This window comes from Nothobranchius furzeri, chromosome 8 (genome assembly GCF_043380555.1).
Source record: "Nothobranchius furzeri strain GRZ-AD chromosome 8, NfurGRZ-RIMD1, whole genome shotgun sequence".
NCBI lineage: Eukaryota > Metazoa > Chordata > Actinopteri > Cyprinodontiformes > Nothobranchiidae > Nothobranchius > Nothobranchius furzeri.
In genome coordinates this window covers 47,683,877-47,703,861 of record NC_091748.1, presented here as the reverse complement: position 1 = coordinate 47,703,861, position 19,985 = coordinate 47,683,877, and the positions used below count along the sequence as shown (strand labels likewise).

General features: G+C 35.8%; 1 protein-coding gene across 1 annotated transcript in view; it reads right to left on the bottom strand.

The window, feature by feature from the left end:
- hook1 (hook microtubule-tethering protein 1) overlaps positions 1–19,985 on the bottom strand; it is a 46,130-nt gene that overhangs the window by 11,896 nt on the left and 14,249 nt on the right. Inside the window, exons 9-16 of the mRNA XM_054734446.2 lie at positions 19,505–19,668; positions 19,295–19,435; positions 13,863–14,064; positions 13,642–13,752; positions 13,467–13,554; positions 13,314–13,380; positions 13,066–13,206; positions 12,896–12,983 (exon numbers count right to left, since the gene is read on the bottom strand). Coding sequence (XP_054590421.2) covers positions 12,896–12,983; positions 13,066–13,206; positions 13,314–13,380; positions 13,467–13,554; positions 13,642–13,752; positions 13,863–14,064; positions 19,295–19,435; positions 19,505–19,668 — 1,002 coding nt within the window. The remainder of the gene's footprint in view (positions 1–12,895; positions 12,984–13,065; positions 13,207–13,313; positions 13,381–13,466; positions 13,555–13,641; positions 13,753–13,862; positions 14,065–19,294; positions 19,436–19,504; positions 19,669–19,985) is intronic.

Below are 19,985 nucleotides of genomic sequence, written 5' to 3'. Positions count from 1 at the left end.
CCACACCAGCTTCTGCCACAATAAATAATGATCATAATAATAAATCACAGACCACACCAGCTTCTGCCACAATAAATAATGATCATAATAATAAATCACAGACCACACCAGCTTCTGCCACAATAAATAATTATAATAATAATAAATCACAGACCACACCAGCTTCTGCCACAATAAATAATTATCATAATGATAAATAACGAACCACACCAGCTTCTGCCACAATAAATAATGATCATAATAATAAATCACAGACCACACCAGCTTCTGCCACAATAAATAATGATCATAATAGTAAATCACGAACCACACCAGCTTCTGCCACAATAAATAATGATCATAATAGTAAATCACAGACCACACCAGCTTCTGCCACAATAAATAATTATAATAATAATAAATCACAGACCACACCAGCTTCTGCCACAATAAATAATTATCATAATAATAAATAACGAACCACACCAGCTTCTGCCACAATAAATAATTATAATAATAATAAATCACAGACCACACCAGCTTCTGCCACAATAGATAATTATAATAATAATAAATCACGAACCACACCAGCTTCTGCCACAATAAATAATGATCATAATAATAAATCACAGACCACACCAGCTTCTGCCACAATAAATAATGATCATAATAATAAATCACAGACCACACCAGCTTCTGCCACAATAAATAATTATAATAATAATAAATCACAGACCACACCAGCTTCTGCCACAATAAATAATTATCATAATAATAAATCACGAACCACACCAGCTTCTGCCACAATAAATAATTATAATAATAATAAATCACAGACCACACCAGCTTCTGCCACAATAAATAATTATCATAATAATAAATAACGAACCACACCAGCTTCTGCCACAATAAATAATTATCATAATAATAAATCACAGACCACACCAGCTTCTGCCACAATAAATAATTATAATAATAATAAATCACAGACCACACCAGCTTCTGCCACAATAAATAATTATCATAATAATAAATAACGAACCACACCAGCTTCTGCCACAATAAATAATTATCATAATAATAAATCACAGACCACACCAGCTTCTGCCACAATAAATAATTATCATAATAATAAATCACAGACCACACCAGCTTCTGCCACAATAAATAATTATCATAATAAATCACGAACCACACCAGCTTCTGCCACAACAAATAATTATAATAATAATAAATCACAGACCACACCAGCTTCTGCCACAATAAATAATTATCATAATAATAAATCACAGACCACACCAGCTTCTGCCACAATAAATAATTATCATAATAATAAATCACAGACCACACCAGCTTCTGCCACAATAAATAATTATAATAATAATAAATCACAGACCACACCAGCTTCTGCCACAATAAATAATTATAATAATAATAAATCACAGACCACACCAGCTTCTGCCACAATAAATAATTATCATAATAATAAATCACAGACCACACCAGCTTCTGCCACAATAAATAATTATAATAATAATAAATCACAGACCACACCAGCTTCTGCCACAATAAATAATTATCATAATAATAAATCACAGACCACACCAGCTTCTGCCACAATAAATAATTATAATAATAATAAATCACAGACCACACCAGCTTCTGCCACAATAAATAATGATCATAATAATAAATCACAGACCACACCAGCTTCTGCCACAATAAATAATTATCATAATAATAAATCACAGACCACACCAGCTTCTGCCACAATAAATAATTATCATAATAATAAATCACAGACCACACCAGCTTCTGCCACAGTAAATAATTATAATAATAATAAATCACAGACCACACCAGCTTCTGCCACAATAAATAATTATCATAATAATAAATCACAGACCACACCAGCTTCTGCCACAATAAATAATGATCATAAAAATAAATCACAGACCACACCAGCTTCTGCCACAATAAATAATGATCATAATAATAAATCACAGACCACACCAGCTTCTGCCACAATAAATAATTATCATAATAATAAATCACAGACCACACCAGCTTCTGCCACAATAAATAATTATCATAACAATAAATCACAGACCACACCAGCTTCTGCCACAATAAATAATTATAATAATAATAAATCACAGACCACACCAGCTTCTGCCACAATAAATAATTATCATAATAATAAATCACAGACCACACCAGCTTCTGCCACAATAAATAATGATCATAATAATAAATCACGAACCACACCAGCTTCTGCCACAATAAATAATTATAATAATAATAAATCACAGACCACAACAGCTTCTGCCACAATAAATAATTATCATAATAATAAATCACAGACCACACCAGCTTCTGCCACAATAAATAATGATCATAATAATAAATCACAGACCACACCAGCTTCTGCCACAATAAATAATGATCATAAAAATAAATCACAGACCACACCAGCTTCTGCCACAATAAATAATGATCATAATAATAAATCACAGACCACACCAGCTTCTGCCACAATAAATAATGATCATAATAATAAATCACAGACCACACCAGCTTCTGCCACAATAAATAATGATCATAATAATAAATCACAGACCACACCAGCTTCTGCCACAATAAATAATTATCATAATAATAAATCACAGACGACACCAGCTTCTGCCACAATAAATAATTATCATAATAATAAATCACGAACCACACCAGCTTCTGCCACAATAAATAATGATCATAATAATAAATCACAGACCACACCAGCTTCTGCCACAATAAATAATGATCATAATAATAAATCACAGACCACACCAGCTTCTGCCACAATAAATAATTATAATAATAATAAATCACGAACCACACCAGCTTCTGCCACAATAAATAATTATCATAATAATAAATCACGAACCACACCAGCTTCTGCCACAATAAATAATTATCATAATAATAAATCACAGACCACACCAGCTTCTGCCACAATAAATAATTATCATAATAATAAATCACAGACCACACCAGCTTCTGCCACAATAAATAATTATCATAATAATAAATCACAGACCACACCAGCTTCTGCCACAATAAATAATTATCATAATAATAAATCACGAACCACACCAGCTTCTGCCACAATAAATAATTATCATAATAATAAATCACAGACCACACCAGCTTCTGCCACAATAAATAATTATCATAATAATAAATCACGAACCACACCAGCTTCTGCCACAATAAATAATGATCATAAAAATAAATCACAGACCACACCAGCTTCTGCCACAATAAATAATGATCATAATAATAAATCACAGACCACACCAGCTTCTGCCACAATAAAATATGATCATAATAATAAATCACAGACCACACCAGCTTCTGCCACAATAAATAATTATCATAATAATAAATCACAGACCACACCAGCTTCTGCCACAATAAATAATTATCATAATAATAAATCACAGACCACACCAGCTTCTGCCACAATAAATAATTATCATAATAATAAATCACAGACCACACCAGCTTCTGCCACAATAAATAATTATAATAATAATAAATCACAGACCACACCAGCTTCTGCCACAATAAATAATTATAATAATAATAAATCACAGACCACACCAGCTTCTGCCACAATAAATAATTATAATAATAATAAATCACAGACCACACCAGCTTCTGCCACAATAAATAATGATCATAATAATAAATCACAGACCACACCAGCTTCTGCCACAATAAATAATGATCATAATAATAAATCACGAACCACACCAGCTTCTGCCACAATAAATAATTATAATAATAATAAATCACGAACCACACCAGCTTCTGCCACAATAAATAATTATAATAATAATAAATCACGAACCACACCAGCTTCTGCCACAATAAATAATTATCATAATAATAAATCACGAACCACACCAGCTTCTGCCACAATAAATAATTATAATAATAATAAATCACAGACCACACCAGCTTCTGCCACAATAAATAATTATAATAATAATAAATCACAGACCACACCAGCTTCTGCCACAATAAATAATTATAATAATAATAAATCACAGACCACACCAGCTTCTGCCACAATAAATAATTATAATATTAATAAATCACAGACCACACCAGCTTCTGCCACAATAAATAATGATCATAATAATAAATCACAGACCACACCAGCTTCTGCCACAATAAATAATTATCATAATAATAAATCACGAACCACACCAGCTTCTGCCACAATAAATAATTATCATAATAATAAATCACAGACCACACCAGCTTCTGCCACAATAAATAATTATCATAATAATAAATCACAGACCACACCAGCTTCTGCCACAATAAATAATTATAATAATAATAAATCACAGACCACACCAGCTTCTGCCACAATAAATAATTATAATAATAATAAATCACAGACCACACCAGCTTCTGCCACAATAAATAATTATAATAATAATAAATCACAGACCACACCAGCTTCTGCCACAATAAATAATTATAATAATAATAAATCACAGACCACACCAGCTTCTGCCACAATAAATAATTATAATAATAATAAATCACAGACCACACCAGCTTCTGCCACAATAAATAATGATCATAATAATAAATCACGAACCACACCAGCTTCTGCCACAATAAATAATGATCATAATAATAAATCACAGACCACACCAGCTTCTGCCACAATAAATAATGATCATAATAATAAATCACAGACCACACCAGCTTCTGACACAATAAATAATTATAATAATAATAAATCACAGACCACACCAGCTTCTGCCACAATAAATAATGATCATAATAATAAATCACAGACCACACCAGCTTCTGCCACAATAAATAATTATCATAATAATAAATCACGAACCACACCAGCTTCTGCCACAATAAATAATTATCATAATAATAAATCACAGACCACACCAGCTTCTGCCACAATAAATAATTATCATAATAATAAATCACAGACCACACCAGCTTCTGCCACAATAAATAATTATAATAATAATAAATCACAGACCACACCAGCTTCTGCCACAATAAATAATTATAATAATAATAAATCACAGACCACACCAGCTTCTGCCACAATAAATAATTATAATAATAATAAATCACAGACCACACCAGCTTCTGCCACAATAAATAATTATCATAATAATAAATCACAGACCACACCAGCTTCTGCCACAATAAATAATTATCATAATAATAAATCACAGACCACACCAGCTTCTGCCACAATAAATAATTATCATAATAATAAATCACAGACCACACCAGCTTCTGCCACAATAAATAATTATAATAATAATAAATCACAGACCACACCAGCTTCTGCCACAATAAATAATTATAATAATAATAAATCACAGACCACACCAGCTTCTGCCACAATAAATAATTATCATAATAATAAATCACAGACCACACCAGCTTCTGCCACAATAAATAATTATAATAATAATAAATCACAGACCACACCAGCTTCTGCCACAATAAATAATTATCATAATAATAAATCACAGACCACACCAGCTTCTGCCACAATAAATAATTATAATAATAATAAATCACAGACCACACCAGCTTCTGCCACAATAAATAATGATCATAATAATAAATCACAGACCACACCAGCTTCTGCCACAATAAATAATTATAATAATAATAAATCACAGACCACACCAGCTTCTGCCACAATAAATAATTATCATAATAATAAATCACAGACCACACCAGCTTCTGCCACAATAAATAATTATAATAATAATAAATCACAGACCACACCAGCTTCTGCCACAATAAATAATTATAATAATAATAAATCACAGACCACACCAGCTTCTGCCACAATAAATAATTATAATAATAATAAATCACGAACCACACCAGCTTCTGCCACAATAAATAATTATAATAATAATAAATCACAGACCACACCAGCTTCTGCCACAATAAATAATTATCATAATAATAAATCACAGACCACACCAGCTTCTGCCACAATAAATAATTATCATAATAATAAATCACAGACCACACCAGCTTCTGCCACAATAAATAATTATAATAATAATAAATCACAGACCACACCAGCTTCTGCCACAATAAATAATTATAATAATAATAAATCACAGACCACACCAGCTTCTGCCACAATAAATAATTATCATAATAATAAATCACAGACCACACCAGCTTCTGCCACAATAAATAATTATAATAATAATAAATCACAGACCACACCAGCTTCTGCCACAATAAATAATTATCATAATAATAAATCACAGACCACACCAGCTTCTGCCACAATAAATAATGATCATAATAATAAATCACAGACCACACCAGCTTCTGCCACAATAAATAATTATAATAATAATAAATCACAGACCACACCAGCTTCTGCCACAATAAATAATTATCATAATAATAAATCACAGACCACACCAGCTTCTGCCACAGTAAATAATTATAATAATAATAAATCACAGACCACACCAGCTTCTGCCACAATAAATAATTATCATAATAATAAATCACAGACCACACCAGCTTCTGCCACAATAAATAATGATCATAAAAATAAATCACAGACCACACCAGCTTCTGCCACAATAAATAATGATCATAATAATAAATCACAGACCACACCAGCTTCTGCCACAATAAATAATGATCATAATAATAAATCACAGACCACACCAGCTTCTGCCACAATAAATAATTATCATAACAATAAATCACAGACCACACCAGCTTCTGCCACAATAAATAATTATAATAATAATAAATCACAGACCACACCAGCTTCTGCCACAATAAATAATTATCATAATAATAAATCACAGACCACACCAGCTTCTGCCACAATAAATAATGATCATAATAATAAATCACAGACCACACCAGCTTCTGCCACAATAAATAATTATAATAATAATAAATCACGAACCACACCAGCTTCTGCCACAATAAATAATTATAATAATAATAAATCACAGACCACACCAGCTTCTGCCACAATAAATAATTATCATAATAATAAATCACAGACCACACCAGCTTCTGCCACAATAAATAATGATCATAATAATAAATCACAGACCACACCAGCTTCTGCCACAATAAATGATGATCATAAAAATAAATCACAGACCACACCAGCTTCTGCCACAATAAATAATGATCATAATAATAAATCACAGACCACACCAGCTTCTGCCACAATAAATAATGATCATAATAATAAATCACAGACCACACCAGCTTCTGCCACAATAAATAATGATCATAATAATAAATCACAGACCACACCAGCTTCTGCCACAATAAATAATGATCATAATAATAAATCACAGACCACACCAGCTTCTGCCACAATAAATAATTATCATAATAATAAATCACAGACCACACCAGCTTCTGCCACAATAAATAATTATCATAATAATAAATCACGAACCACACCAGCTTCTGCCACAATAAATAATGATCATAATAATAAATCACAGACCACACCAGCTTCTGCCACAATAAATAATGATCATAATAATAAATCACAGACCACACCAGCTTCTGCCACAATAAATAATTATAATAATAATAAATCACGAACCACACCAGCTTCTGCCACAATAAATAATTATAATAATAATAAATCACGAACCACACCAGCTTCTGCCACAATAAATAATTATCATAATAATAAATCACAGACCACACCAGCTTCTGCCACAATAAATAATTATCATAATAATAAATCACAGACCACACCAGCTTCTGCCACAATAAATAATTATCATAATAATAAATCACGAACCACACCAGCTTCTGCCACAATAAATAATTATCATAATAATAAATCACAGACCACACCAGCTTCTGCCACAATAAATAATTATCATAATAATAAATCACGAACCACACCAGCTTCTGCCACAATAAATAATGATCATAAAAATAAATCACAGACCACACCAGCTTCTGCCACAATAAATAATGATCATAATAATAAATCACAGACCACACCAGCTTCTGCCACAATAAAATATGATCATAATAATAAATCACAGACCACACCAGCTTCTGCCACAATAAATAATTATCATAATAATAAATCACAGACCACACCAGCTTCTGCCACAATAAATAATTATCATAATAATAAATCACAGACCACACCAGCTTCTGCCACAATAAATAATTATCATAATAATAAATCACAGACCACACCAGCTTCTGCCACAATAAATAATTATAATAATAATAAATCACAGACCACACCAGCTTCTGCCACAATAAATAATTATAATAATAATAAATCACAGACCACACCAGCTTCTGCCACAATAAATAATTATAATAATAATAAATCACAGACCACACCAGCTTCTGCCACAATAAATAATGATCATAATAATAAATCACGAACCACACCAGCTTCTGCCACAATAAATAATTATAATAATAATAAATCACGAACCACACCAGCTTCTGCCACAATAAATAATTATCATAATAATAAATCACGAACCACACCAGCTTCTGCCACAATAAATAATTATAATAATAATAAATCACAGACCACACCAGCTTCTGCCACAATAAATAATTATCATAATAATAAATCACGAACCACACCAGCTTCTGCCACAATAAATAATTATAATAATAATAAATCACGAACCACACCAGCTTCTGCCACAATAAATAATTATCATAATAATAAATCACGAACCACACCAGCTTCTGCCACAATAAATAATGATCATAATAATAAATCACAGACCACACCAGCTTCTGCCACAATAAATAATGATCATAATAATAAATCACAGACCACACCAGCTTCTGCCACAATAAATAATTATCATAATAATAAATCACAGACGACACCAGCTTCTGCCACAATAAATAATTATCATAATAATAAATCACAGACCACACCAGCTTCTGCCACAATAAATAATTATCATAATAATAAATCACGAACCACACCAGCTTCTGCCACAATAAATAATGATCATAATAATAAATCACAGACCACACCAGCTTCTGCCACAATAAATAATGATCATAATAATAAATCACAGACCACACCAGCTTCTGCCACAATAAATAATTATAATAATAATAAATCACGAACCACACCAGCTTCTGCCACAATAAATAATTATAATAATAATAAATCACGAACCACACCAGCTTCTGCCACAATAAATAATTATCATAATAATAAATCACAGACCACACCAGCTTCTGCCACAATAAATAATTATCATAATAATAAATCACAGACCACACCAGCTTCTGCCACAATAAATAATTATCATAATAATAAATCACAGACCACACCAGCTTCTGCCACAATAAATAATTATCATAATAATAAATCACGAACCACACCAGCTTCTGCCACAATAAATAATTATCATAATAATAAATCACAGACCACACCAGCTTCTGCCACAATAAATAATTATCATAATAATAAATCACGAACCACACCAGCTTCTGCCACAATAAATAATGATCATAAAAATAAATCACAGACCACACCAGCTTCTGCCACAATAAATAATGATCATAATAATAAATCACAGACCACACCAGCTTCTGCCACAATAAAATATGATCATAATAATAAATCACAGACCACACCAGCTTCTGCCACAATAAATAATTATCATAATAATAAATCACAGACCACACCAGCTTCTGCCACAATAAATAATTATCATAATAATAAATCACAGACCACACCAGCTTCTGCCACAATAAATAATTATCATAATAATAAATCACAGACCACACCAGCTTCTGCCACAATAAATAATTATAATAATAATAAATCACAGACCACACCAGCTTCTGCCACAATAAATAATTATAATAATAATAAATCACAGACCACACCAGCTTCTGCCACAATAAATAATTATAATAATAATAAATCACAGACCACACCAGCTTCTGCCACAATAAATAATGATCATAATAATAAATCACGAACCACACCAGCTTCTGCCACAATAAATAATTATAATAATAATAAATCACGAACCACACCAGCTTCTGCCACAATAAATAATTATAATAATAATAAATCACGAACCACACCAGCTTCTGCCACAATAAATAATTATCATAATAATAAATCACGAACCACACCAGCTTCTGCCACAATAAATAATTATAATAATAATAAATCACAGACCACACCAGCTTCTGCCACAATAAATAATTATAATAATAATAAATCACAGACCACACCAGCTTCTGCCACAATAAATAATTATAATAATAATAAATCACAGACCACACCAGCTTCTGACACAATAAATAATTATAATAATAATAAATCACAGACCACACCAGCTTCTGCCACAATAAATAATGATCATAATAATAAATCACAGACCACACCAGCTTCTGCCACAATAAATAATTATAATAATAATAAATCACAGACCACACCAGCTTCTGCCACAATAAATAATGATCATAATAATAAATCACAGACCACACCAGCTTCTGCCACAATAAATAATTATCATAATAATAAATCACGAACCACACCAGCTTCTGCCACAATAAATAATTATCATAATAATAAATCACGAACCACACCAGCTTCTGCCACAATAAATAATTATCATAATAATAAATCACAGACCACACCAGCTTCTGCCACAATAAATAATTATAATAATAATAAATCACAGACCACACCAGCTTCTGCCACAATAAATAATTATAATAATAATAAATCACAGACCACACCAGCTTCTGCCACAATAAATAATTATAATAATAATAAATCACAGACCACACCAGCTTCTGCCACAATAAATAATTATAATAATAATAAATCACAGACCACACCAGCTTCTGCCACAATAAATAATTATAATAATAATAAATCACAGACCACACCAGCTTCTGCCACAATAAATAATTATAATAATAATAAATCACGAACCACACCAGCTTCTGCCACAATAAATAATGATCATAATAATAAATCACAGACCACACCAGCTTCTGCCACAATAAATAATGATCATAATAATAAATCACAGACCACACCAGCTTCTGCCACAATAAATAATTATAATAATAATAAATCACAGACCACACCAGCTTCTGCCACAATAAATAATTATAATAATAATAAATCACGAACCACACCAGCTTCTGCCACAATAAATAATGATCATAATAATAAATCACGAACCACACCAGCTTCTGCCACAATAAATAATGATCATAATAATAAATCACAGACCACACCAGCTTCTGCCACAATAAATAATGATCATAATAATAAATCACAGACCACACCAGCTTCTGACACAATAAATAATTATAATAATAATAAATCACAGACCACACCAGCTTCTGCCACAATAAATAATGATCATAATAATAAATCACAGACCACACCAGCTTCTGCCACAATAAATAATTATCATAATAATAAATCACGAACCACACCAGCTTCTGCCACAATAAATAATTATCATAATAATAAATCACAGACCACACCAGCTTCTGCCACAATAAATAATGATCATAATAATAAATCACAGACCACACCAGCTTCTGCCACAATAAATAATGATCATAATAATAAATCACAGACCACACCAGCTTCTGCCACAATAAATAATTATCATAATAATAAATCACGAACCACACCAGCTTCTGCCACAATAAATAATTATCATAATAATACATCACGAACCACACCAGCTTCTGCCACAATAAATAATTATCATAATAATACATCACGAACCACACCAGCTTCTGCCACAATAAATAATGATCATAATAATAAATCACAGACCACACCAGCTTCTGCCACAATAAATAATGATCATAATAATAAATCACGAACCACACCAGCTTCTGCCACAATAAATAATGATCATAATAATAAATCACACACAAAGTTGTGAACATTTTAATTTCCTTTTAGAACTATTTCTGTTGAGAGTTTTAATGTTTAAAACCTGTTAGATTGTTACTGACATGGTGGCGCAGGAGTTAAGTGCTTGCCCCGTAATTGGAAGGTTGCAGGTTCGCTCAGTTTGCCGCTGTCGTTGTGTCCTTGGGCAAGACACTTAACCCCCTTGTCTGCTGGTGGTGGTCGGAGGGACCAGTTGCGCCAGTGCTCTGCAGCCTCACCTCCGTCAGTGCGACCCAGGTCAGCTGTGGCCACATTGTAGCTCATCCCCACCAGTGTGTGAATGTGTGTGTGAATGGGTGAATGACTGATTGTGTTGTAAAGCGCCTTGGGGGGTCCCAGGACTCTACAAGGCGCTATATCAAATACAGGCCATTTACCATTTTATCATGACAGCAGTTACATTTAAGTTTCACTTCCTGTTCTGCCTGAATGCTGCTGCAGCATGGAGGTGTAGTTCTCGGTCATCCTGGACATGATCATCCTGAGAGTTTTAGCTGAAAACAGCTGCACGTCTCTGGATGTGTTGGAGACATTTTCAGAGGCTTCTTCCAGACTTTGTTTGTGGTCAGAAACAAACACACTGGTTGTGCTGCAAGTCTTTTCTTTTTTCTTCAAAACCTTGTCTAAATGAAGGTGATGTTGTTGTTCATAATTAAAATTCATGTTGAAGTTAAGATTATTTCATCAAGTAGGACCTGTGGTTAGCTGGCTCATTTAAAACATGTCATGTCTTGAAAGAATCGGAATCGGGAAACGATAGGAACCGGAATCGAAACGAGGAATTGGAATCGGAATCGTTCAAAATTAAACGATGCCCAGCCCTAACTAAAATACATCATTAATGAGAGGTATTTTCTGCTTTTTGCCATTACAGCATGCTGACACACTTACATCATCAGGTTTAGTTGCCTGGCTCTGCAGAGCCTTCTGCAGATCCTCAACCTGTTGCTGCAGCTCGCCGACTCGCTCCCGGCTCAGTCTAAAGAAACAGAGAAAAGGATGACATGCAGGACACATTTGACCCGACGTGAATTTAAAAGAAGAACACAAACGCCATCAACCTGTTGTCCGTTTCCAGGTTACTGCGGGTCTTATCAGCTTCCTCCAGCTGAGCCTGCAGAGCAGCGATTCTCTCCCGTTCAGATTCTTCCTGCTGCACCCTCAGCATCTTATTCTCGTGCTGCAGCCTGATGAACTTTTCTCTGCACAACCACACAAAGTTAGAGCTCACACTCACCCACACCCACACACACACACACCCACACACACACACATACACAACTATAGCAGAAAACAGACTGAAAGGAACCTGTATTCAATAGGTAATAACTCTGCTGCCAGGTTTTCGTGGCTAGGGCTGTTAGAGGGAAACATCCCTGTAATGAAAACAAAAGAGGTGTGAAGTAAATAGCATTAAAAATAAGCAGCATCACAGCTGTTTTATGATTATGTGAGGAGGTACCTGCTTGAGAGAACTGGCGCTCCTGAGCCTGAGTGCATCGAAGCTCCTCGTTGATTTCTTTCAGAGACTCTCTCTCGATGATGATCCTCTAATGGGGCAAATAAAAAAAGACGATTGAGAGTTTTATCAGAGGTTAAAAAAGAACATTGCTGATGCATTTCAAAGGCTGCTAGACCTCTTTTTCTTTCATCACAGTTTCATGTTTTTCCTCTAATTTTTTCATCTCAAAAGCCATGGTGTCTGCTCTCCTCGTCTCTTCAGACAGCTTCTTGTGCAGCTGCTGGACCTTTAAAACCAAAACACAGGAATCAAATCCTCCCCCCTAAATACGCATACAACCATATACAACCAATCTCTAGATTCTGTGAGACTCTTGGTTTTAAAGTGTGTTCTTACTTGTCTTTTGTATGTTTCGAGTTGTGCACGAGCAGCATTGGCTTTGCGCAGCTCCTCCTCCAGACTGACGGTGTTTTGCATGTAGGTCATGTTATTCTCCTCCAGCAGCTTCATTTGTCTCTTTAGATCCCCAAGATTCTCCAGCTTACGCTTGTAGGTTTCCACTGAGGCCTCCAGCATCACCACTCGATCCGAGCAGCTCCTGCAGGAACACAACGTTCACTCAGCAGGCTCAAAAAACCTCAACTGGACTTAAACTTGTACAAGAAGCAGGATGAAACCAGCAATGCGGGCTGACGACGCACATATAGTTACAGGTATACTCTCATATATGACAGCACATTTTGAAGTTTTGTTAGGAAAAAAATATCTTTACCCCTGAAGGATGGACTAGAACGTGTGTTGCTCAGTGTGGCTCTATTTGGACCCGAGTTTTCACAGTGGTAACATTAAACAGCAGTAGCTCAGGAGGTAGAGCGGGTTGTCCCGTACTCAGAAGACTTAACCCGCCTTGCCTGCTGGTGCTCGGCAGCCTCGCCTCTGTCAGTGCGTCCCAGGGCAGCTGTGGCTACATTATAGTTCATCACCAGTGTGTGAATGACTGATTGTGTTGCGAGTGTGTTTTTAGAAGCTTTGCTGAAAAAGGCCACTTTTTACTCTAAATAAGGGGCTGTTGTGTATTGTAAAACAAAAGACCCACAATAAGCTTTTCAAATAGTATTTTTTGGACAGCCTTTTATATGAAATTAAAATAAAATTTAACCTGCATTCTGCTCTTTAAAACCTAACGTGTCACTTTAACAGTCAGTGAGCTGCATCTGAAAAGTTTTACAACTAACGGCATTTTGATCTGCCTAATAAACTACAATAAAATGCTTATTTCAAGATAATTTCTATACAGCTGATCTTGATTAAAATCATTATTGACTGTGTTGGCTGTGCGGTGCCAACTTATATTTGAACATTAAGCTTCCTACCAGGTTGGAAAGGACATGTACAGAACTCTGCCGGTCGGTTTATGGTTAGTAACCCCTGCGCGGGAGCAGGAGAGCTATATGGAAAGGAAGAATTACAATATGCTGATTAGCTTAGCTTATCAGAGGGGATGTTGTTGTCTTTTGCAACAACTATTATATTTTCCTTTTTTATTTCATTTTCTCCTCTCTGCCATTTTCAAGTGCTGCGTTTGTGCACCTGTGGCTTTTGTGGAGCGTTTTGCTTATTTGCCATTTGTACTTTTGTATGAGGTCTGTTTATTCCATGAACGGTCATGCTGAGTTCTAATGATTCATCTGCACACAGCGGCGCATTAAGATTTGTTAGCTGGAATGTTAAAGGGTTAAATTCTCCTGTAAAATGGAGAAAGGTTGTCAATCACCAAAAATTTTTAAATACCAGAATTGCATTTATACAAGAAACTCACTTAAAACGGACAGATGACCAAAAACTGCATTGTGGGTGGGTGGGGCAAACTTTCCACTCTTCATTTAATGGAAAGGCGCGAGGAGTAGCCATCTTAATCCACAAAAATATCCCTCTAGCAGTCACGGAGGTGGTGTCAGACCCCAATGGGCGTTACGTTATTGTTGTGGGTAAAATAGGAGGAAATAAAGTAGTTCTAGCCAATGTGTATGGACCGAATTGGGATAATGAGGACTTTAAGAAACTTTTCTTCTCACTTCCCAATTTGAACAGTGGCCAGCTTATCATGGGCGGTGATTTTAACTGCTGTCTTAACCCAGCATTGGATCGCAGCTCAGTTAACCCAAGTCCTAAATCTAAATCATCAAAAGCAATACAAATATTTATGCAGCAATATGGAGTTCTGGATGTTTGGCATCATCTGAATTCTGCCACAAAAAATTTTCTTTCTTTTCTCATGCACATGGAACCTTTTCACGTATTGACCTCTTTCTGGTAGATAAAAAAACTTCCCTCCTCAGTTAACCATTGTGATTATGCCGCTATAGTGATATCGGATCACGCTCCGGTTATTTTGGACATATCATTCCCGGATACTCCAATAATGCGTTCCCCCTGGCGTTTTAATTCTTCATTACTCATTGATGCAGACTTTGTTGAATATATAAATCAGAGTATTGATTTTTATTTCTCTACCAATGTAACCCCAGATGTGATGGCAGCAATGATATGGGAAGCTTGTAAAGCCTTTTTAAGGGGGAAGATAATAGCGTACACTGCTTATAAAAATAAGATAGTCTCCCGGAGGAGGCATGCTCTTTACGACACTATATCAGAGCTGCAAATTAAGTGTGAAGAGTCCCCATCGGCTGATCTGGTGAAGGAGCTTCTAATAAAGAACTCTGAATTCGATTCTATGGCCACTGATGAGGCTGTCCAGTTAATCACCAGGACCAAGCATAGTTATTACGAGTTTGGGGATAAGCCAACTAAAGTCCTCGCCCACTGGATCCGCCAGTCCTCTAATGAGCAGTGTATCTCGGAGATCTCTGGAATTGATGGGTTTTCCGCCGACCCCCAGAAAATTGACGATCGATTTAGGGACTTTTATTCGTCTCTTTATACGTCTGAAAATTTGCCTGGCGACGCATATCTGGATGACTTTTTCAATGGAATGATGATCCCGACAGTTGCCCCAGATATTGCAGTGCACCTAGATAAACCACTTACTACAGGTGAAATTAAAACTGCAATTATGTCCATGCAAAGTGGAAGGTGTCCAGGGTCCGATGGTTTTCCGTCGGAATTTTATAAGGCTTTTATGGACAAGTTATCCCCCCTCATGCTTGCCATGTTTAAAGAGGCGGTTGAATCTGGAATCCTACTGCTTACCCTACGACAATCTACAATTTCCTTAATTCCAAAAAAAGGTAAAGACCCTCGCCTCTGTAGTAACTACCGCCCTATTTCTTTACTATGTGCAGATGTTAAAATCTGGGCCAAAATGTTGGTGAGACGCTTGGAATTGGTAATACCTTCAATCATTAATCCAGAACAAACAGGTTTCGTCAGGACCAGACATCCATACCATAATGTGAGGCGCTTACTTAATATTCTGTATTCCTCTTCATCATCTGACACTCAGGAACTGATCATATCTACGGATGCTAAAAAGGCTTTCGACCGGGTGGAGTGGCCCTATTTATTTTATACTCTAAAACGTTTTGGTTTTGGTCCCACTCTTATCTCTTGGATTAAACTATTGTATATTTCACCTTTGGCACAGGTTCGTACGAATAATTATCTCTCAAAGCCTTTCTCCCTAGGTCGCGGGACTCGCCAGGGGTGCCCTCTCTCTCCATCTTTGTTTGTAATGGCAATAGAACCGTTGGCAGCAGCCCTTAGGGCGAGTGCCATGAAAGGCATTCAACGTGGCGGCTGTGACAACAGAGTGTCGTTGTATGCGGATGATCTATTGATATTTATGTCAGACCCAGATAATTCCATGTTCTATCTTTGCTGAGGGACTTTGGACAGATATCCGGATATAAGCTTAACTTTGATAAAAGTGAAATCCTTCCGATTAACTCAGCTGCAACGGCATACCCACTTTCTAGTCTGCCCTTTAAGGCTGTCCCGCAAAGTTTTAAATATTTGGGTATCCATGTAACCAAGGACTTCTCAAAACTTTTTAAACCTAACTTTGAACCTCTGTTGGCGCAATTGGCTCAGGATTTGCAGCGCTGGTCTATGCTGCCTCTTTCTTTAGCAGGAAGGATTAGCTGTATTAAAATGAACTTTTTGCCAAGGTGCCTGTATCTCTTTCAATGCATCCCGGTGTTCATTCCAAAAAGTTTTTTTTCAGACTCTTGACAGTTCTATTTCGCAGTTTTTGTGGAACAAAAAACCTCCCAGAATGTGCAAGAGCCTTCTACAGAAAAGTAAGGACCAGGGGGCCGTGCCCTTCCAAATCTTCAGTATTATCATTGGGCTGTTAATGTTCGCACAATGTTATTTTGGTGTGACACCAAATCTACAGAGCCAATTTGGCTGCAACTGGAGGAGGCCACATCTGACTCTGCCTCTTTGCTCTCTCTCATGTGTCTCCCTTCAAACATTAGCCCGCATTTGTCCACTAGCAATATTAAAACTGTCTTTAAGATTTGGTCTCAAATGAGGTGTCATTAAAACCCAGGGTATACCTTTGCACTCACCATTTGACCAGAATCTTCATTTTCCTCCATCCCTGTTAGATAAAACTTTTGTGGTATGGAGGAGCCACGGGCTGATCCATGTGAAGGACATTTTTGTAGATGGCGTTTTGGCCTCATTTACACAGCTGTCGCTTAAATACCAACTGCCAAATTCACATTTTTTCCGGTACCTGCAGGCCAGGGACTTTATCAGAAAATATTTCATGGGTTTTCCCATTGTACCTGTGAACACTATGCTAGATGATATGATGGAGATTAAACCCTCCCAGAAAGGAGCGATATCCAAACTTTATGATTTTCTGCTCTCCATGTTTGGGGTGTGATCTGATTACCATCGTGTTGCTGGTCTGAGAAACTTAACATGGAGATTAATAACAGCCAATGGGAATCAGCCCTAAGGTGTATTCACTCCTCCTCAATTTGTGCAAGGCACTGCATACTTCAATATAAGGTAGTACATAGGATTCACTCGTCCAGAAGCAGGTTGGCTCAAATATTTCCAGGTACAGACTAACTGTGTAAAATGCAATCAGGGTCCAGCTAATCTTACCCATATGTGTTTAACCTGCACTGCCCTGTCGAAATTCTGGGACTTTTATTTTTAATTCACTTTCACTTCTTGTGTCTTGGAGGGTTCCACGGTCCCCATTGACGGCTCTATTTGGGGTGTTACCTGCTGGTCACTCCTTGCCATCTCACTTTGCTGACCTGGTTGCCTTTCTTACGTCATTGGCAAGGAGAGTTATCCTGATGAGTTGGAAAGACTCCCAACCACCGACCCACTCCCGCTGGATTAAAGATGCCCTCTATTTTATGAAACTAGAGAAAATAAGGTTCATCCTGAGGGGCATGGAAACTGACTTTGCCAAAATTTGGAGGCCGTTCCAAGACCATGTGACCTCTGTGACACTTGACATGGACACTTAACCTTGGCCTTGTTGAGCTATCGCCAGCATAGCCACACGTTGGTTGCTTATTTGTTACCGCAGCGCATAAGGGTTTTGGTTATTATTATTATTTATTTTTATATATATATTTTTTTTAATTTTATTTTAGTGTAGGTATGTGGATGTGATGTAATTGTGGAAAAAGTTATAAATAAATCATATACAAAAAAGTAAATAAATCATTATTTTTGTCGATGATCAAGTTTGTTCTTTCATGAACAAATCTGGTATTATTATTATCATAATTATTACAATAATAATAATTATTATTATTAGAAGACTACTTCAGGGACTATCGTTACAATTGAAGCCGTCTGCCTACAACTCCCAGCCGCCTTCAGACACAAACCTCAGAACATCCAGCTCATCTTTTAAAGCCCGTGATTCCTCTGCCAGGCTTGTGAGATCATCGTTTCGGTGCTGAAGCTCAATCAGCTGCTTCTCCAACTCCTCGCAGTGGATCCGATAGTCATCCTTGGCTGCCTCCAGTCTACAGGAACACATTTGGTCTTTATCGTAAAGAGGTAGTAGGAATATGCTTAAGATAAACGTGAAAAACCTGAAGTTTTCTTCCTGCAGACTCTCCAGTTGTTGCTGCAGCTGACTGTATTTTCTGCCTGAGGGCGTGCTCAGGTCATCAAACGTGTCTAGCTGATTGGTTCGGTCTGTCAGGACATCGTTCTCAGCCAGTAAGCTGTTTCTCTCCTCCTGAAGAACAGCCACCTGACCAGGAACAAAGAAGTGTGAGAGCCGCTCTATAAATGTTTCAGGTTAATGTTAGAATGAATTAAAGGAAGCAGAAAGATTCTGCAGTGTTAAATCATCTCTGGGTCAATAACAGCATGCAAAGCAGAAAAGATACTCCTGAAAATCAAAACACCCACTTCTCTGTTATGAAAAACCTCTTCCTGTCCCAGAGTGGCACGTGTATTAACAACAGTGGCGTTAATCCATGCAGGAAGTGCTGAACATGTAAAGTGCACTTCAACCTGTATGATGACTGCAGGTTCAGCTAAGATTCTGCTCATAATTCAGCAGTT